Raw genomic sequence first — 21,056 nt, forward strand, 5'->3', positions numbered from 1 at the left:
GCTGCAATAATATGTTACAAACCGAAGGCCGTTTTGCGGTAGATCATGTTACATCTTATTTGTAGAGCCATAAGAGCGTGTCACATATTTTTGCGGCCGTCGAAGAGTAACATATTATTGCAGATGACTGTACCTATGAAAAATTCGAGGGTTAAAAAGCATTTCAACCAAAGCATTTATAATAATAACGACTATGGACGCCTGCAACCCCAGGGGTATTGTAACCCCATAACAATAAGGTTGAAATTTGCATTTAGTGACCGCAAAGTCAGGTGAGCGTAATCAAGTAGGTAAATCTGTTTTCATCATATTTTATCAAAAATAATCTCTTTTCTGTTCTTGTGCTATTTTCTTATTATCAATACTCTTAACTTATATGCTATATACGCTGCTGCTTCTATGCTGTTAACATCTTCCAAAACAACAATAAATATTCAGGTTTATTAATTAATTATTTTATTGTTTGCTATTATGAACAAGTAACAACGCCATCTGTTTAAATTTTTTCCGAATTTAAGTTTCTGGCCGACCGCAGCGACCGCGTATAATGGTAGTTAACTTCTGTAACGTTAGATGGTGCTAAAAGGTCACACAAACTTCACGTGCGGCGCGAAGCGTTTCCATGTGTGCGTGTTAGCGGGGAGGGAAGAACTAGCGGGCGTGGTTTACGAAGCGCCAGACGCGGCTGCAGTAGGCCCTTAACTACACAATTGTAATGAGAATGAGTTGCGACGCTCCGAAAAAGTGTTGCACAAAAATGTGTCAGAATCAAAAACGTTTCCAAACGTTTTATACTCGTACCAACCAAACTGGAACTTGATACTGCGTAGTGCAAATTGCTGCATATTGACGTATCTTAAATTCTTAATTATTTACTCTACTTAGTGCTACGCATAGGACGGTTTAAATAAAAAAATCGGATCCTTTGCTATTTTTCATTCTGATGGTAGCTCTCACAAAATTCGTTATTATCTGCTCGTGATCTGCTCACTTTATAAGTCTGCTAATTCTCCTGACCGCAGCGAACGTGTTCTGGTTGGGATTGCTATTAGTGTAGCCAATGTATAGCCGCTCTACTCCCTGGTGCGCTTTTAGGTAATTCCGTTTAATACATACTTGCATCTAAATAAAGTAGTAGCAGTCCTTTAAATTGCTGCTAAAAGAGCGTTAGCACCTTAAGACTAATGAGAGTAATGAGACATCAATGTATGTACTTGTATTTACCTACTAAAGTTTGTTTGCTTGGTTAGGAGTTTCATTTTCTAAATCCATATTTAGAGGTCATTATCCTGCAGTGTACGCTACGGAACGAAAAGTTTGCTTGTCTGTTTACGATGTGATCGTGTTTACGATGAAGAACTATGACGCGTAGATAAGAATATAATATAAGTCTCTGTATTCTTTATAACTACGGCATTTCATTGCACGCGATAGTCTAGATATTCTTTCGTAATTGAAGATATAATTATTAGAATACCTGCAGTTGGGCAGTTGAAGTAGGTATGGCCAACATTCCCATTTTTAAGTTTCGGCCCGTGAAAAGTATCAAATTCTATACAATCCGGCCCGCAAAAGCATGGTGGAAGCATGGCCGTGGCCCGCCGGTCAAAAAGCTTGGAGACATCTGTAGTTTAGTAAAACTTCCACGACGAGACAAAAGATTACAGCTGGGGAGGCGTGTCTTGACTAGATTAATTAGAATGCCGATGCCGTTATACTATTTATTGTATCACGTTTTTCTATTACGCATATTGCCTTCAGTCGTCCGTGTGTAGTCTTTATTTAATTGTTAATCTTATACCTTTAAACGAGCAATTCTTGTTTATTTATTTATATATATGTCGGAGCGAGACACCAGAAAGACGTATTGCAGCATTTGCAGCATTACAGTTCATAGTTAGACGCCTCCTGTATAAAGTCGATTAGCAATGTTTGGCTACGTATTATTTGCTTGTAACGAAATAATAAAGTTGCGTAGTGAATAACGCCACCATCTATTGGCGTATTGTTGAACTAAGATGACAGGTAGAAGGCTTTGGAACGTCAAGAGGTGTATCTTGAGTGAACGTAGGCACGAGTGGGCATTTTTGTCGTTATGTTGTTAGACTGGTCAGCCAGGTTTACCAACTTGAATTGGAGGCGGGAGCAGTTGGCTCCGCCGCTGGAACTGGCTTCCTTCTTCTTGATCGGACCGCGCTAGAGATCGGACGTTAGCCAAGCTCGTGCCTAATTCGCTACGTTCCTGAAGGCTTATACCTGAAGGATTATTCTGAAAGCTTATAGATTCTCACGTTCTTTAACCGTTTAACTAAGTGTTTTATTCCAAGTGTTATTTTGATTTCTTAATGTGCCATTAGAAGCTTACTTTTGTAAAATAAAGATTGGAACTATTTCATGTGATCTTTTTATTTTAAATTAAATAATTTTGGATCTAAATAGTGATTGGTCGTTTTGATTATTTAGTACTGAAATACGAGGGCTGTTTGATAAGTGCCCGTTTTCCAAATGTATTAATATCACGGGCCGAAAATATGTATACAATCGTTTTAAGCCATTTTTCAGAGGTGGGAAAATTTTAAAAAAAACAGCATTCTTTTGTTTTTTTCTCATTTGACAGCGATTCAGTGAAAGCGTGAACTTAAAATTGTGAAAATGGAGAAAGAGCAGTATCGGTCTGTAATTAGATTCTTGTTTTTGGAAGGAAAAACATGTGATGAAATAAAAGTAAGAATGCAAGCGGCTTACCATGAATGTGCTCCTTCTATGACAACCGTCAGATACTGGTTTAACGAGTTTAAGCGGGGGAGAACAACCGTCTTTGATGAGGATCGCCCAGGCCGCCCAATTGAGGTCACTACAGACGATATGGTTAAGAAAATTGAAAATATCGTTTTAGCCGACCGCCGAATTGAACTTTGAGAAACCGTTGATGCTGTAAATGTTCCAATCGAGCGGGTACAAAACATATTAGAAGATAAATTGGGTATGAAGACAGTATCGGCGAGGTGGGTGCCGCGTTTACTCACGGAGGAACAAAAACGGAACCGACTGACTACTTCGGAGCAGTGTTTGGCCGTGTTCAAACGTAACCCGAAGGAGTTTCTGCGTCGTTTCGTGACCGTAGACGAAACGTGGGTCACCACTACCCTCCGGAAATGAAAGGGCAGTCGAAGCAGTGGATTTTACCGGGTGAACCTGCGCGAAAGATAGCAAAAATCGTTCCATCGGCTGGAAAGGTCATGGCGACCGTTTTTTGGGATTCGCAGGGTATTATACATATTGAGTTCTTAGAAAAGGGGAAAACGATAACAGGGCAGTACTATGCCAATTTATTAGATGAATTTGACGCTGTGTTGAAGGACAAACGACCCCATTTAAAAAATAAAAAAGTACTGTTTCATCACGACAACGCACCAGCTCATTCGTCTAGAGTTGTGATGGCTAAATTAACACAATTACGCTACGCCCTATTGCCTTACCCCCCGTATTCTCCAGATTTGACCCCATGCGATTTATTTTTGTTTCCCAACCTGAAAAAATGGCTCGGTGGTAAGCGATTTGGATCAAATGACGAAGTCATTGCCGCCACAGAGGCCTATTTTAATGACTTTCCGAAATCATACTTTTTGGATGGTTTATTGAAGCTTGAATATAGGTGGAACAAGTGTATAGAGGTAAAAGGAGACTATGAAGAAAAATAAATGCATATAAACAAAAACAACTGATAATTTTTTTCATAAACGGGTACTTATCAAACAGCCCTCGTAGCTAGGTCTTACCTGTGGGAAAACACGGATTTTTGAGTTATTGTATGTTTTCCGAGCAAAGCTCGATCTCCCAGATATTAAGCTAATAATGGCCTGCGCTCGCGCCCTGCCGCCCTCGGGGAAAGCGGTGCGTTTCCCCGGCGCGGTGCCGATTGTAACTTACTTAGAAAGTTCATAAAAAAGATTTCTATTGTAACAAAATTGGACGTTATGCAACTGCATTACTGCACGACAACTCAACAAAAAGTACACAAAATCTCCTTTCAATAATAATAGAGTACCTACTTAATAACACTTCATTTATTTTTCTACTCCAGCACTTAAATGTGTCAATTAAATGACTGACAGTGATATCTAAAGCAATGTCATTTGAATGCTTTGTCTATAGGCTCATAAGATGACTGCTAGCAGTCATCTTATGAGTATAATACAACTGCTTTATTTTTTTTAAAGATACAAGTTCCGATCATCTTGATTGAAAGAGGTATGTTTTCATTTACAATAATAACTCTTTTTTTTTTTTAAATAATAACTCTTTTTTTTTAAATAATAACTCAATTTTTTTTAAATAATAACTCTTTTTTTTTAATAATAACTCTTTTTTTTAATAATAACTCTTTTTTTTAATAATAACTGTTTTTTTTTTTTTTTTTTTTTTTTTTTTTTTTTTTTTTTTTTTTTTTTTTGCTGCAGCTGTCATAGAAAAAGTAATGTATGCAACAGCTCATAATTGGTTCTTAAAATTCTCGGGTCTTTTTTTACAAAACTCGACTACGTCTCGTTTTGTAACTTCGACCCTTGAATTTTAAGAACCCTTATTATATCACTGTTGCATAAACTACTATTAAGAGACGCTTATTCCAATGCCTTAATGAACAGACCTTCTACTCAATAAAAGAATATCTGGACAGCTAAACTGATTTACATTATATTTACCTATAAATCTGTGACATCTCAATTAATTCGTATTATACCAAATAATTAGTCTTAAATTTTGTTATTTTGTATGTTAATATTATTGTTATGTAAATATGAATTAATTTTAGATATTATGTAAGTGCATGTTTAGTATTAGGCATACAATTTGCATGTCACTGTGTGACAAGGGTAGCCAATGGCTACCTTCACTATGAAATACTGTAAGATCCTATGTATACCCTATCTTTCGCAAATAAATAACTTATAATATAATATAATATAATATAATATATTTTTATTCAAGCAACATGGCTCATAAGGCAGTGAAACATAAAAATTAAATTAAAATTACAATTAAAATTAAAATACAAATATATATAATACTTATGACTACACATCGGTAACTCGTGGCATTTAGGTAGCACTTAAAAGATTAGTTTAATTAATTCCTTTTTTTATGGTCTCTTTTTCTCGACTCGTATAGGAAGAACATTGTCACATCACTAGTCTGTTAGAAACTGTCAAGTGCTACCTAAGTGCCACGAGTTACCGATGTGTGCTCATCACTAATCTTTGAAGTGCTACCTAAATGCCACGAGTTACCGATGTGTACTTATGACATGACTAGCAAATTTGTACTTCGAGCTCGTAAGGTCAAGTGAGGTAAATGCAACTATGGGGTTATTGCGTCTCTCCGTTCTTTCTCGAATACGATTGGTCGAAACGCCCTCCCGTCGTCTAGAGCCTGAGCTACTTGGAAATGAAACGTTGCATAGTTGAAAGCGTTTCGACCAATCGTATTCGAGAAAGAACGGAGAGACGCTATAAACCCATAGTTGCATTTACCCCACTTGACCTTAAACTAATCCGTGCTAAAATGTTAGGAAATTAAGAGTCCTTATTGAAATCGAATGTAAATCGCATTTTTTTTTGTATTTCAACCGTCGTAAATGTTTACATAAGATAATGCCTAATAATTAATGCAACATTATCAGTTGCATTAATTTGTTTCATTGTAAAATATGAATTATGAACACATAACAACCAACCAATCCAATCATGTGCCTGTATAAATATCACAAGGTTTAAGTATAACATTTTTCTTCCTACGATAATGATCTTAATATTTATCTCCTATTCCTATATGAAACTTTAATAACACTTTAAGGGTCAGTTGCAATAAACCGTCAAAATTTTATTGTATGGAAAGTTTACTGAGTAACGTTGAGCAGTCCGCTAATTGTGGTGAGGTCTTCTGTTTATGATTGACAAATATGTCCGATATGTTTTTACTATGATGTTCGACTCCATTTACGAACAAGTTATGCGCATCTCGAGAGTTGTCTACGTCCATATTTCCTTAAGCAATATTTATGGCGCGGAGAACAAGTCCCGTAGTCGGGAAAGCAAATCAAATCTGAAGCGAACTGAATTCCTGCCTCCGGAACGCGTCAGGTTATTTGTACCTTAAATGCTATGCCCATGCCCATCGTGTATCGTCGACTAGGTCTAACCAGTATAGTGAGATCCCTTTTTGAAGTGAAAACTTCTTTAGCGGCGCTGGGCACTTTTTGAGGTGGGGAAAAAATGATAAACTCGAGACAGCGTAAGGCGATCACGTGACCGTAAGCCCCGTAAGGTACACATAATTAAAATGGCATTTAAATCAATAAAGAAAAACTCAATGTTATTTGACATTTATGTTGCGGACTCCTTTTCAAGACTCTTTACCTCTTCTTCTTCAACCTAGCGTTTTCCCGGCCTGGCGCCAGGGTCCGCTTTCCTGCTCAGACTTCTCCACTTTGCCCGGTCTTCGGCATCCTTAGGTGTGAGATTGTTCTCTTGCATGTCCGCTGTCACGACGTCCAGCCAGCGCTTCTTAGGCCTACCGCGGCCGCGTGATCTAGGGCCTTGGACAGTGAGATTGAGGCATCTATTTCCGACGTAGTCTACCGGTCTGCGGCGTATATGGCCATACCATCGGAGGCGACTTTCCTGCAGCTTATCCGCTACGTCACGGATTCCGAGGCTGCCACGGATGTGTTCGTTACGTATGCGATCTAGTAGCGTGCTGGACATGTCTTCCGAGGACAGGCCAGGTCTCGCTACCATATAGAAGGACTGGTCGGATGATGCTCTTGTACTTACACAAGGCCCTTTAGCTTCACCGGTATCCTGGGGTCGCAAAGGACACCGGTTACTTCTCGCCATTTTGCCCAAGCAGCGCTAATTGGCTTCCTATTTACCTATGTTCAAATAATTTGACGTTGTCATGGCAGTATGTAAATAAACATGTCAATGAAAAAGTGTGATCTTATTTGAGAATGATAATAATATAATTATAATAAATAAATAGAATACCTCCGCTAAACGTATGTATCGTGTTACCGGGCGTCGGTAACATAGTGAGGTGAGTTTTCACTTCTATCGGCACTCCCGGAGTGCAACCGTTGTTGCTTTTTTTAGGGTTCCGTACCCAAAGGGTAAAAACGGGACCCTATTACTAAGACTCCGCTGTCCGTCCGTACGTCCGTCCGTCCGTCTGTCACCAGGCTGTATCTCACGAACCGTGATAGTTAGACAGTTGAAATTTTCACAGATGATGTATTTCTGTTGCCGCTATAACAACAAATACTAAAAACAGAATAAAATAAAGATTTAAGTGGGGCTCCCATACAACAAACGTGATTTTTGACCGAAGTTAAGCAACGTCGGGCGGGGTCAGTACTTGGATGGGTGACCGTTTTTTTGCTTGTTTTGCTCTATTTTTTGTTGATGGTGCGGAACCCTCCGTGCGCGAGTCCAACTCGCACTTGGCCGGTTTTTTTAATACTGACTGTCTAAGGAGTTTTCTTAATCACTACACCTTATAAAACAAAGTCCCCGCCGCGTCTGTCTGTTTGTGTGTTTGTATGTTCGCGATAAACTCAAAAACTACTCAACGGATATTTTTTTTCACCTCTCAATAGAGTGATTCTTGAGAAAGGTACATACCTGAACCTGATTTGTTCATCCATGCGAAGCCGGGGCGGGTCGCTATATAGTTAAATACATGTAAACCCTTTATCGACATTAGTCCAAAATGTCAGACATTTTTGTATCCAGTTTCCGGTGCGTACATTAAATTAAATAAATGGATAGAAAAAAATAAATAAACGCGGTTTTTCACAGAGAACGCAACTCATGCTAGACGGTCTGATTCTGCTGAGTCAAGTCGCCTGCATTTATGAAGCGATGGCAATAGAGCCCAGCAGTGTCAGCTACGTTTCCTTTAGAAGTGCGCCTACCTAAAGAGAAAGTGGCAAGGATAGAGCGTCGACCTACGATTAGTGGAACTGGTCCTGTCAGGAAGCGGGGCTTGCCGGGGTTACTGCCCGGTTCTAGAACTATCTACGACACAGCTGACCATTTTTAGATCTTATTACAACGAGTTAACGTCTACTTATGGTCAGTTGTTGTTTGCATGTGCTATTTAGTAAGGGTATGTTCAGTAGGTACCTTAGCTTAGTTCCTGTTTCTTTCATTATTTTATCCGATACTTTTTGCTGTACACCCGAATAAAATAATTACATAAAAGAAAACAATTGATTAGTGGAAGACCACCGGCCGTCTAATTACCCATGTGTGGAGTGAGGATTAATAGGCTTACTTATTTCTCTACGACTTTATCTCAATGACTTTGCTTAATTTGATTGGTAGCAATGTAAGTAGCTCCGTAAGACGCGACCGAAGCCCTCGTATACACCTACAACTCATCCGGCCAGCTCCATTGCGAACCATGTAATAGCATTTTCAAAACCAAGTTTGGCTTCGCAAGACAGGGCATTCCATGTTCCTGATTAAGAACAGTTGGAGAAGTCGCCGTCGTCGGACACGGCGAGGATAAATAAATAAATAAATAAATAAATATTAATGGACATTTTTACACAAATTGACTAAGCCCCAGTAAGCTCAAGTAGGCTTGTGTTGTGGGTAATCAGACAACGATAGATATAATATACAAATACTTAAATACATAGAAAACAACCATGACTCAGGAACAAATATCTGTGCTCATCACAGTCATCACACAAATAAATGCCCTTACTGGGATTCGAACCCAGGACCGCGGCTTCACAGGCAGGGTCACTACCCACTAGGCCAGACCGGTCGTCAAAATATATATGATTATAGAATAATTTTCTGTTTCCAGGTGGATGTTTCGGATCCACGACGAAGAAGACCATCGTCGGCGGGTGGGGCTGGGCCTGGTGGCTGGTCACGGATGTGCAGCGGATCTCGCTTGAGGTATGCTTCTGAAATTACTTCCATGTCACTCAAAAGTCAAAGGGCAATGGAGTAAGCTATGCTGGGAGTTTTTTTAGCCCGTTATAGTGTCCCACAGCTGGGCAAAGGCCTCTCCCCTTGATCTCCACAACTCCCGTTGTTGTGCTTTTTCCGGCCAGTTACTGATGAAGGTTTCTAAGTCGTCCCGCCATCTCTGTCTGGGCCTGCGACGTTCGCGCTTTTTTTGCAGTATCTTTTTGCTGGGAGTATACATCAAAATTAAATCAATCACTACATAGTATAAAACAAAGTCGCTTCCCGCTGTCTGTCTGTCTATCTGTCTGTATGCTTAGATCTTTAAAACTACGCAACGGATTTTGATGCGGTTTTTTTTATATCTATAAAATGTGAATGTGATTCAAGAGGAAGGTTTTTGTATAATTTGTTAACCCGTGCGAAGCCGGGGCGAGTCGCTAGTAAATAATATAGGACAATTTTTACGCAGATCGACCTAGTCCCATACTTCCCACAGTTAGCTCAGTAAGTCTTGTGTTTGATATATATATAATATATAGCTTAATTAAGTAACATATATACATACATAGAAGTCTCCAGACTAAGTGGTAGTGGATGGACACATTGCTCCTAGATTCTAAGAACCGATGGCGGATGGCTGCTGGCCAGATAAGTTCTCGAGTGGCTACTGCTAACCCGTAGACGTAGCCACAGAAGTTAGGCCCCCAATAAGGTGACTTGACGACCTGATTAAGATCGTTCGTCGTTAATCCTTCGAGGAGGCGTTTTGATTTTGACTGTTAAAATTTGTTTGAAGATAGTTTATACATACTCCCACCATAGAGAAATATAGTAAGACAAGAGTGCTCACTCCATACATCAGTTCAGACTATTAATTTCAGTGTCTACATCTAGCATCGAGTAGCGGAACTATCAGTACTGCTACATCTATTGTCAAGTAGCAGTACTTATAGTTCCGCTACTCGATGCAAAACTGATGTATGGAGTGAGCACTCTATGTATTGTTTTCTCTATGCTGAACTCAACCGATCCGTCATTTTACGATATTTTTATAAACGTATAATTAATCCACTTTGTAATTCCCAGGTTATGACCCTCAATCCGATGTGCGAGTACGTGGAGACCGCCCAAGGCGTCCCGCTCACCGTCACAGGCGTCGCGCAGTGCAAGATCATGAATGAAGACGAGCTCCTCACAACTGCCTGTGAACAGTTCCTCGGGAAGTCCGTCAAGGAGATCAAGATGACCATACTGCAGACGCTGGAGGGCCACTTGAGAGCTATTCTCGGTAAGTGCTTAAATATAAGTATTGATAAAAGCGCCATCTAGCGGGGAGTAGTGGTATTATATGAACAATATTATGTCGCAGTTAGGTGACGGAAAAGCAGATAGTTTCGTCAACATGTTCACAGGTGGCGCACCATGTCCATAGTTTATGCAAGTTTATGGAAGTAAATTATTGTAACATTATTTATACATAATAAATATAATAATAATATCATTTTATTCTGGGTTCGTTTCTTATAGTAGTTTATGCAACAGTGATATAATAAGGGTTCTTAAAATTCAAGGGTCGAAGTTACAAAACGAGACGTAGTCGAGTTTTGCAAAAAAAGACCCGAGAATTTTAAGAACCAATTATGAGCTGTTGCATACATTACTTTTTCTATGACAGCTGCAGCAAAAAAATAAAAAATATTATTAAAAAAAAAGTTATTATTTAAAAAAATTGAGTTATTATTTAAAAAAAAAAAAGAGTTATTATTGTAAATGAAAACATACCTCTTTCAATCAAGATGATCGGAACTTGTATCTTTAAAAAAAATAAAGCAGTTGTATTATACTCATAAGATGACTGCTAGCAGTCATCTTATGAGCCTATAGACAAATCATTCAAATGACATTGCTTTAGATATCACTGTCAGTCATTTAATTGACACATTTAAGTGCTGGAGTAGAAAAAATATTAAATACAATTTTGGATAGTGGTTTTATAGAACTTAATGCAAGATAAACTTGGAATAGCTGGCGTTAAAATATAAAATGGAAGTGCCGATAGATGGCGTAACATGTCCTTTGTTTCTTGAAGCGACTTGAAGTAAACAATGAATATAGGCGCTAAAGATCGGTTTTCCTAGGATAGCGGTGCCGTCATATAGCGGCCGTCTCCATACTAAATAATACGGCTAAATATGGATGTCGTAGTATTTGTATGGAGACGGCCGCTATATGACGGCACCGCTATCGGAGGAAATCAAAGCTTAATAGATACTTACTTATTGTTACAAATTATTCTGAGGTTTAAAATAAATATGATTAATATACAAATAAGAAACAGTTTGGTCGTATTAATTTGATTATGACATCATAAAAACCCAACTTCTTAGTGTCCATGACACAAAACTTTCGCTAGTTTCGCTTTCATGTTGGCCCTGTTGATCAAGACGCGAACTATGTCACCTAAATTCCTACCACGCCACGTGGCATTTTGTTCGGCTCTGATATTTGGCCATGACGTTCGTGACCATGGTCCATTGAATTGGATGGTTTGTTTGTAGCACTCGTAATACTTAATGTGTCAGTTACCAGAACTACTTACGTTTTTATTATAGGTATTAAATGTTATTTTTCATCTATTTAATGTGGAATCTATGCGTTTGATATAAAATAATCATATTACGATCAAAAATGGTGCTACTACTAGCGCCATCTGTTATTACTTTTTAATATCAGCGACGGTGAAGCAATGTTATTTTATTTATATAAGTATTTTTGTTTTGATACAATAATACGTAGGTTTTTTCCTAGGCTTATATGAGTTATATGTAACTAAACATTAAATACCTAGTAGACGTATATTTTGATGTAAGTAGTTAAAATTATTCAGTTACTTTGGTGATATTAAAAAGCCCATGATAATTATGAGTGCCATACGAAACCGGTACTATAGATGTATTTGGGCCAAGTGACAATAACATAGCCGTATCCACAGAACATATTAAAGAGGTTAGAATGGCTATCGCGCAGTTAGTATCGGAACCGGTGTCGCCGCTCGTTCCTCTCCACGTTTACTAACACTCGCGCAACGGTAGTAAAAAACTTGTGTGCGTGGTGAATGGATACGCCTCCTTTAGACAGATTTGATGTCTGACTTCTTAATCTGAACGTTATTGTGGCGCAAAAAGCATGTTTACGTTTTTCGGTCAGCGCGGACGAGTATTAGCATGCGAGCGTTTGCTCAAAGCCGGCGGCGACACGTACCCTGCTCGCATCGCCATTCTAACTTGTTCTGTGGCCGTATCTCTTAACCGCATTTTCCAGTGTCAAGGTCTCGGCCACTATGATTAGCATAAACAATTAACAAGTAAGGTATTAAAGGAATAAGGTAACAAGAAAGTTATTAGGTTCTTACTACGTGTAAGAGTAATTTAGATACGTGTGTTATTATTTTACTACAATCTGTGCTAACATAGACAGTCACTAGTGGCCCTGTCTAGGACGCTGAAAGTCCTAGATTCTAATCCCCTTTAAGGCAAATATTCGTGTGATCACTCTTTAAGGTGTTTTCAGTACCTATGTTAATATTAATGTATATAAGTAGTATTTAAGTTAATTAAGTAGGTATAATTTATCGTTTAGTACTAATACCACAAACTTTAAGGTAGTTTAGAACTAGATCGACTAAGATTCTTAATATACATACTAGATTTTGGGCACATTTTAATATTTTTAAGTAGGTATAGGTACCTAGTAACCTTGCACTGCGTAACTTATTAATCTAGAAGTACTTCCATGTATATGTCAAGGTAATACGTAATACCCATAATGCGCTCAATATTCCTCATTAGACGCTGTTAGCTATAATTAGCGCTCTTATTACGAGGCATCGATCGCATAATTGACCCATTGTTGGCTCTATAAAGATCGAGGAACTAGCTCCTTATACGAGATATACGGAAAATTGTACGCGAATTAACTATAACACTTCCGTTTGTTAATAGACTTGTGATTGATATATTTGAAATAATACATAAAATGGAGTAAGTAAATTAAGTTGTGTCAAGATACGCTTGAAAATCAAGCAAATCGGGCATGCTAACTTACCATCAATCATAGGGCTGTAAAATATACAAAAACTAGCTTGGTGTTCGTCACTTAACTTTCTTGCGTATGCAAAGATACATGTGCGAATAAATTAACAAAAATACTGTTATGAAATAAAATACCAGGTGAAATCGTGTCTGGAAAAGGACAAAAGAGAACATACGGAGATACCTTCAGATTATTTATTTATTTAATTAGTTTATACAACGAGGCCCGTATTGTTAATACCATTGAAAAGGTTTTAAGGAATAAGGAATGCATTAGTTCCGTTGTTTCTCGTGCTCTAACAAACTAATTTATCGTTAGACCGATTTGAAGTACGTTGGCTGGAATCATCTGTTTAAACACCGTGGCCATTTCCACGAGTGTCGTCCAGATGCGCCGACTTTAGGACGATGAAGTTAGGACTCCTGCATTTGCATAGTAATTCGCCGACGGCTATCCGCTGTGCCAGAGTTTGGACTTTTCGGATGAATGAATTCCTAATTTTGCTGATCACCCCTGTTTTCGACTGTCTGTCGAATTATATTATGATAAGAGGTTTATCTTGTCCATTTACATAAAAGCAATATCCTTGTCTGTAGTTTGTTTTCAAATAATTATACAATCCTTACCAACTCGCTATACAACGCACTCTTGCATAGTACGTTACAACGGAGCTCAGGTTTTCTAATCACAATAATTCCACCTGTATTATTTCTTGTACCATCACGCTCCGCGACTGTTGCGCCATTTAGAGTCCTAGCTAAATTGGTTGTTCAATACTTACGCTAAAGAAATTCCAATTTAGCAAGAACCCTGAATGGCGTAACAATACTGTGTGGTGACTGTACATCTATGCGGCTATTATAACGTACTAATTACGGCTTTATTTTCGTTTCGAAACGATTTGTAATGTAAGATTTACATTTTCAAAACCAAATGGACAACAAGCGATAAGCGGTTGCTTAACGCCAATCGCCAGCGATCAATCACCGTCTAGTTCGCCATCATAAATATTTCGGCGCTGTCGTAGGTATGTCACGAGACCGGAACAGGAAGTTGGACCCTCCTTCCGAGTACACATACGAACATGCTGGTACATCTGCCAACTTTTCTATTCGACCGTCAACTCTCTAAAGCCTTGCTTGTAAGTCTAATATCGCTTGATTGGAATCGCTAAATATAATGAGATTAATGAGAAGGTTTTGTGTACATGGGAAATGCGGGGCAGTGATCTTTTGAGGCGCAATTTGAGTAGAAGGGCAGAGGCAAAGATGGGTATGACATAATGCAGAGTTTTGTCATTGGATGGTTGGAATGAGGAAATTACTTCAACGGTGATTTGCGAGGGCTTGGAATTACATGCGATCTATTATTTTATATTTTTAGACCGTATAGCACTTTAAAAAAATTAATATCCGATATAACATGTCAATGCCCTGGCAAAGGCCGGGATAACGCTAGGTAGAAGAAGATAACATGTCAATGACATTTTTGAGATATACTGCATGTTTTATAAGGTTAAGGTGTGCGTTTAATGAACCAACTGATGAACTGATAACTATAGTTAGTTGTATACCTTGGCGTTATTCAGCATGACACACGACATACGCTCCAAGTGTGTTGGCATTTCCACTACAAAAACCATGCACGAGGAATGAGGACGTCCCTCCCTCGCAGGCAACTCCCTTGAATGGACGGTTCGGCCGCGGCCCTTTAAAGTCCCGACTTGTCCGGATACTTAAGTATTTACTGATGTAACGCTATACGATATTTAAGAACCAGATAAACTTGCCTTTAGTATCATGAACTCATTACCTACACTATTTGTAAATAGCGAGTCTCATCTCGCTATAAGTACCAGTTAACTTATTCTACTCTATTAGTCAACCTAGCAGATAAATTCGCCAAGTCAGAGAACGTTTTAAAAATGAGCCACACGCAGGAGAAAACATCAGTTTATTTTTTAAAAGATCCACTATAATTTATTAGGTGGAAAGGTACCAACCAGCATTTAAAACATCGTGATAGCCAAGTATTGGGAATTGACTAGCTTAGGTACCAGAAATCGTAAGAAAAGTTGTGTAGACATGAAGAGTACAGCCATGGACTTCCCTGCCAAGTCTGCCAACTCAACAACTCATAGTGAACCTTTAAAGGGCCGGCCTACTTTTTCTTGAAGGGTCTCAAAGGGCAAGCCAGTTTTTAAGAGTATTTTTAGATGTGAAAAAGTTGTCTCTTGTGTTTTACTAACTAGATTATCTAATTTTCTGTTTTGCCCTTGAAACAGCACTTCAGTCGAGGGCCCTAGCGCGTGATGAATACAAAAGAAGTTCTAACGTAATTTAACGCAAAAAAAACAATACTTTTAAGAATAGGTATCCAACTACATATTTTCTGACCTGACTGAATAAATTTGTAAGTTTTTAGGTTTAAATCGGATCGGTTCGGTCGGATTTTCGTTGCATTTATTAACCAACCAACCATTTATTAACCAATTTATTAACATCTGGCTTGAGCGTAACGTTTGTATATTATATAGATTATTCTCATAGTTTAATAATAATTTGGTGTATATTGATAATATAAATTAATGTTGATAATTTTAATATTTAATTTCATATAGACAAATAGCAGTATGTAAAAAAAAAAAAAAAGACATGTAACAATTGTTATCAATAAAATTTTCATTTTCATTTTCATTTTCATTTTCCAAACAATTAATTATCACATTATTAAAATACATTTTATCATTATAGAGATAAACATTATTCACAATTACAAAATAAATGTTAAAAATACATTACATTCAAGCATTGTTTTAATATTTTTATTAACATCAGGGTAATTTCAATAAGCAAACAATTTTGAGCGGTATTTTTTAGTCAAGCCAGCAGCAGTATTTTCTTTCATTACCTGCAGGAGATTGCCACCTTAACTTCGGATATTATGTTTGTCTAGACGGAGATCGCCGGGGGTTAATTTTTATTTTAATACGTTATTTTCGACCTCACCTCTAATTATGTATCATGCTTTGATCAACCAAATAATTCGAATTAAACTGTCTCTGACCAATAAGATTAGCTAGTGGCTCTGTGAGCTGCATGGGCGTACGCACGGTGGGGCAAGGTGGGGCCCCCACCCCTTATCAAATTCTGGGTAATTCTGGGTACGCCCATGGTGAGCTGTAGACCTCACGAACTCCAGTGTCATTGGAAAGTCGATGTGCGTCGGTTGCGCAAAAAAAGGACGTACACGAACTACTTACACGATACAAACGGCTTGTTGATCTCGTCTACGCCTACTCACTGCCCGATTCGAACTTTAAGATAGATCTAGAAACGATATGGATTAGATTTGCCCGTGTCAAAAGTGAAGTTTTTGTTTGAAGAAACGTCACATTTGACACTGACATATCTATATAATCCATATCGTTTCTAGATCTATTATTATTATTATATATTTTTAATCAAGCAACATGGCTCAAAAGGCTGTGAAGCCTGTGAAACATAAAAAAATTACAATTACCATTAAAATACAGAATAGCTTAAATTAAGATATTACCTACTAAAATATAATTAATTGATTTAAGGGAAACATGTCATAAAAATAAAATAATAGCAATTAAGATATAATTAAACAATGACTATTAACTGACGTATCTTAAAGTTCGAATCAGGCCATTAATGGCACATAATGTTATGTAAATACCTATCCGTTATCGTATTAGTTTCTGTCAATGAAGACACATTTACGTGACTATTAATATAACATACCTAACTATTAATAGCCGCGTAAACGTGTCACTTAATTACTATTACATTTGGAGAGAATCTATCGTGTCGGAAATATCTCCCTATAAATAAATGAGATTACTTTCATTGTCTTAATATGTAGCAATATAAGGGACTCTCGTACCCTTATCAGAAATAAGACAGAAAAAGTAATACTACTCTTATTGGCTTGCCCTTTATCGGTTACCCCTATTGTTCGACTGGGTAGGAAATGTCTCAAACTCAAACTCAAAATATACTTTATTCATGTAGGCCTAGCAACAAGCACTTATGAATCGTTAACATAAATATTATCTTAAGCTAATTATCAGAGCAGTTTATTGATGTTATTATTCCATAATAATATTGGATTATTATACAAATCAAATTTATTCTATTCTAGTCTATTGTACCTATGTATTTTATAAAATAAAAACAATATTGTTTAAGTATAAGACACGGTTGATGTTACATAATCACCTCATTCGTCAATTAAACAATACTTAAGACTCTTAAGAAGGTAACGTGCTCAATGATTGGCCCTTATATGTATTTAAGGGAAATTCGGTGGCATTATTGAAGAGCTCAAGACCTTGACTGGGAAAGCCGTGGATTATTTTAAGAACTCTAGCTTTAAATTTTAATTTTATAACGCAGTGACATGTATAGATAAATGCCATACGATAAATAAATAAATAAAATAAAAGGAAATTCACCACTGTTGCCTTAAAATACGGTTGGAGAGCCCAATCATTAATTATTATGTGTATTTTACGTAAACTTCTAAATATACTATTGTGTTGCTTTTGGTGTTCTGTTAGTGCAATGGGCAATTTAAGTTCATCCCACACTGTATATATAACCTATATTCGTCAGTAGACTAAGTACATCTCTCCTACGCAGTTCTCGGCAGTAGGAAGCGTCGCCGTGCATAGTCAATTAGTTGATAGGTAGTAGATATGTGTTTCTTGGACCTTCGGGCTAGGACAAGGCTGCGACTAGGTTAGGCGTGACCGAGCACTACTCCGAATAAGTACCCAGAGGGCCTACCGCGCACTTGTAAATTCGTACGTAAGTGTGACAGGGAAGCAACACGCCGAACATGGTTCGCGATAGGCCCTCTACATGTGCCGGTGAGAAGATAGCCATCCGAACTGGTTACTTTAAGTTGAACTTACTTGAGCCTAAAATGTATTTAAGTATTGGCAACGGAAATGAAGCTTCTGACAATGATTCAATGCATTGCAGGATCTGCAAGTATCGCTCTTTCACTGGATTATTTTGTAATGACGAAAAAGATGGACATTTTTAATTGGTCGGCGTTATGAAATTAGGCTTCTAAGCTTTGTTATCTAAGACATTGTACAATGTACATAAGGATCCTTCCTTTTCCTTTTAGGATTTATTCCTTTTGCATTACGAGTACGTTCCTAACCAGAAACGAAGAAGACTTCAACTTGTATATAATATCATTTCTTTTATGAATGAAAGGCCTGAAGGAAGATGCGTCTTTCCAAAGAGAACAAAAGAAACTAGGGCGATATTTATGCCATAATCCTCACGGAAATATAAATATTGATGCCGATTTATGTTATCAATATTCTTAAGATCGGTATTGGTAGCTTTATTATGCCATATCGAAAGCTGATGTGGTTTTCGCATATGTGACAGCGCTAATAATCTTAATATAACACAAGATGTGTTTATATTATTAGTTTAAATCCAAATGCAATTGTTTATTGTTAAACACTGTCATAAGTGTTTGCTTATTGCGTAACTTGTAAATACTGTAAGTTATCTATTTATAAGTTGTCTTATAAGTGACATTTCTGTAATTTCTTAGACAATAAAAACATTATTTAAACCGAACTTGTACCTATAGTTAGTTAACTATCAATAATAAACAAAACCTGGTCTTTATTGTTACCTCGAAAAGATATTCTGAGTATTATGAAATCACAGATATACTTTAAAATTACAATCATTTTAGATTTAAGGGCCTATTTTAGATTTAAGCTAGTTTTTAATTTCTTTTAGTACTGTATGTACAGTCGACGTCAAAGAGAAATTTACAGCCAAAGTAACAAAAAAATGTTTACACGACCTAAATGCTATGACAATAAAGTCGTGTAAATAATTTTTTGTAACGTTAGTCGTAAAGATCTCTTTGACGTCGACTGTACCACTGTAAATTCCAATTGATTCTCTTCTTATTTGGAAATGCAACTGAATTCAGTCGCGAATTTAAATCCCGCTCGGCCCATAGTTTTTCAATTTTCGTTTCACCCGCAGCTTCACAACTTCACTATTGCACAAACTCTCTCATTCGAGTTCCTTTATTCTACTGTAAGTGTTATACATTCGAACTTTTCAAATTAACTTTAGTATACTCAATGAGATGGAACGACCAAATCGAAGAAAGTCGATCACTTTGAACGAATGGCCTCGAAAAGGGTCTCTACGGCAAGAATGACGGGTATCGTCACTTAAAAACTAATAAAATGGCCACACAACCTGTCTGAGGGCCTACCGCGAAAAACCAAAATCGAAATTTCGTTATTACTTGTAGCTGCCTCTATCGCACGAATAGGGAAGAGCGAAAGAGGGGCAGATACTGTTGTTTCGATTTTCGTTTTTTGCGATAGGCCCTCTGTAACGAGCGTACCGATAAAGAAAAGTCAATCTCGGTGGAACCAACATACAGGGTACCTCATATAGCTTATTAGGTATATGTAATGTACTATATCGAAGATATCTGATAGAGCAACTTATATGTAATCAAAATCACCCTTATGTGTGTTATGCAATTTATAGAACAGAGTAGATGACTTTTACGCTATAATGCGTAAAAGGCACTGGTCGTTTGTCGGGAGAGTGAGTGAATCGGCGAACAGCATTGTTAATGTGGTGTACACAACCTGCTACTGTCTACTCATACAGTAGCAGGTTGTGTGCAGATGTCAGCCGCACCTAATAATTAGTAGCTACCTACTTGTTTAGTTTTAGATTTAGTATACATACCTAGCTTTAATTTTATTGTATTATTGTAAAATGTAATGGGTTTATACCTAAATAAATAACATTTTATTTATTTATTTATTTATTTATAGTAGTTTGAAGATTATATACAGTTATCAATTTTTAAAGTTCCTATATATAGACGATCCTAAGTTTCATTAAATCAGGCTATGATAAGGGAACCCCGCGCGCCTGACTCATCATAAGCTTGGCATTCCTGATGCACACATCGATGCAGTGTGTGTGTATGTGTATACTCGTGTTGCATCACTCACGCACACACCGGCATCGCGACTGTAGCGTCGGCATTTTACAAATTACACTAATTTTGCTGGACAACGTACCTACAGCGAATTACTGTCGAGGGACAAAAAGTTAATTGTCGTAGACGTAGCTACCCGTATTATAGGAAATGAGATTTTCGTGGAGGTCAAGCTGAAGGATACTGACTAGTTACGAGTAAGTAATTTGCAAGGTGGGTTTTTCCATACAATTACTTTTTTTAGGGGATTTTTTGCATACCTTGTACGGATTATAGATACATTACCATAGTAGTAATACACAGATCCCGGAATCTATTGTCCTAATAATATGCCTACCTATATGCTGCAGTGCAAACATATGTTGACACAGATTTTACATATTTTACCAGTTAGTTCCCTGTACTTATTTTTCTAGTTTACCCCGGAAACATTTGTAACCTTACGTTAAGTAGGTAAGTATTATTAAATTATATTTGGCACTGATCAACTGAGTATTATTCGTACATCGTTATTACTAGCAGTTTTAATTGTTGAGATAACTGTTTTACGTGTTGATTGTTGATATAACTGTTGCTGCTGTCGCTACTATCGCCTGCGACGTGCATGGGGTCACGTAGGCAATACACTTTTTTCTGGAAATCGAAATGAAACCGTTATAGGTACCTAATTCCTTTTTATTTTTTTTACACTTCTCGGTTTTTCAGAGTTTAAGGTCAAAAGGAAGTATGATTGACGTGATTGTACAGTAAATCTCAAAGGTACAGGGTTTTTTAAATATCTGCAATTACGATAAATTACTTTGATACAAATACATATGTGCAAAATTATTATACTTAGCACTTTTGGGCTTTCCAAGGCAGCACACGCTGCTTTCTGGGTATCCACTGCATGTTTAATGGTACCTCGACACGGAAGAAGAAGAAGCCCTA

General features: G+C 37.4%; 1 protein-coding gene across 2 annotated transcripts in view; it reads left to right on the forward strand.

Annotated features, from left to right (window-relative positions):
- Positions 1-21,056, forward strand: part of LOC134656893 (flotillin-2) — a 384,591-nt gene that overhangs the window by 323,066 nt on the left and 40,469 nt on the right. For both annotated transcript variants that reach the window (XM_063512438.1, XM_063512437.1), the window contains exons 2-3: positions 8,878-8,972; positions 10,074-10,275. In XM_063512438.1, coding sequence (XP_063368508.1) covers positions 8,878-8,972; positions 10,074-10,275 — 297 coding nt within the window. The remainder of the gene's footprint in view (positions 1-8,877; positions 8,973-10,073; positions 10,276-21,056) is intronic.

This window comes from Cydia amplana, chromosome 19, assembly GCF_948474715.1.
Source record: "Cydia amplana chromosome 19, ilCydAmpl1.1, whole genome shotgun sequence".
In the NCBI taxonomy this organism is placed as follows: Eukaryota; Metazoa; Arthropoda; class Insecta; order Lepidoptera; family Tortricidae; genus Cydia; species Cydia amplana.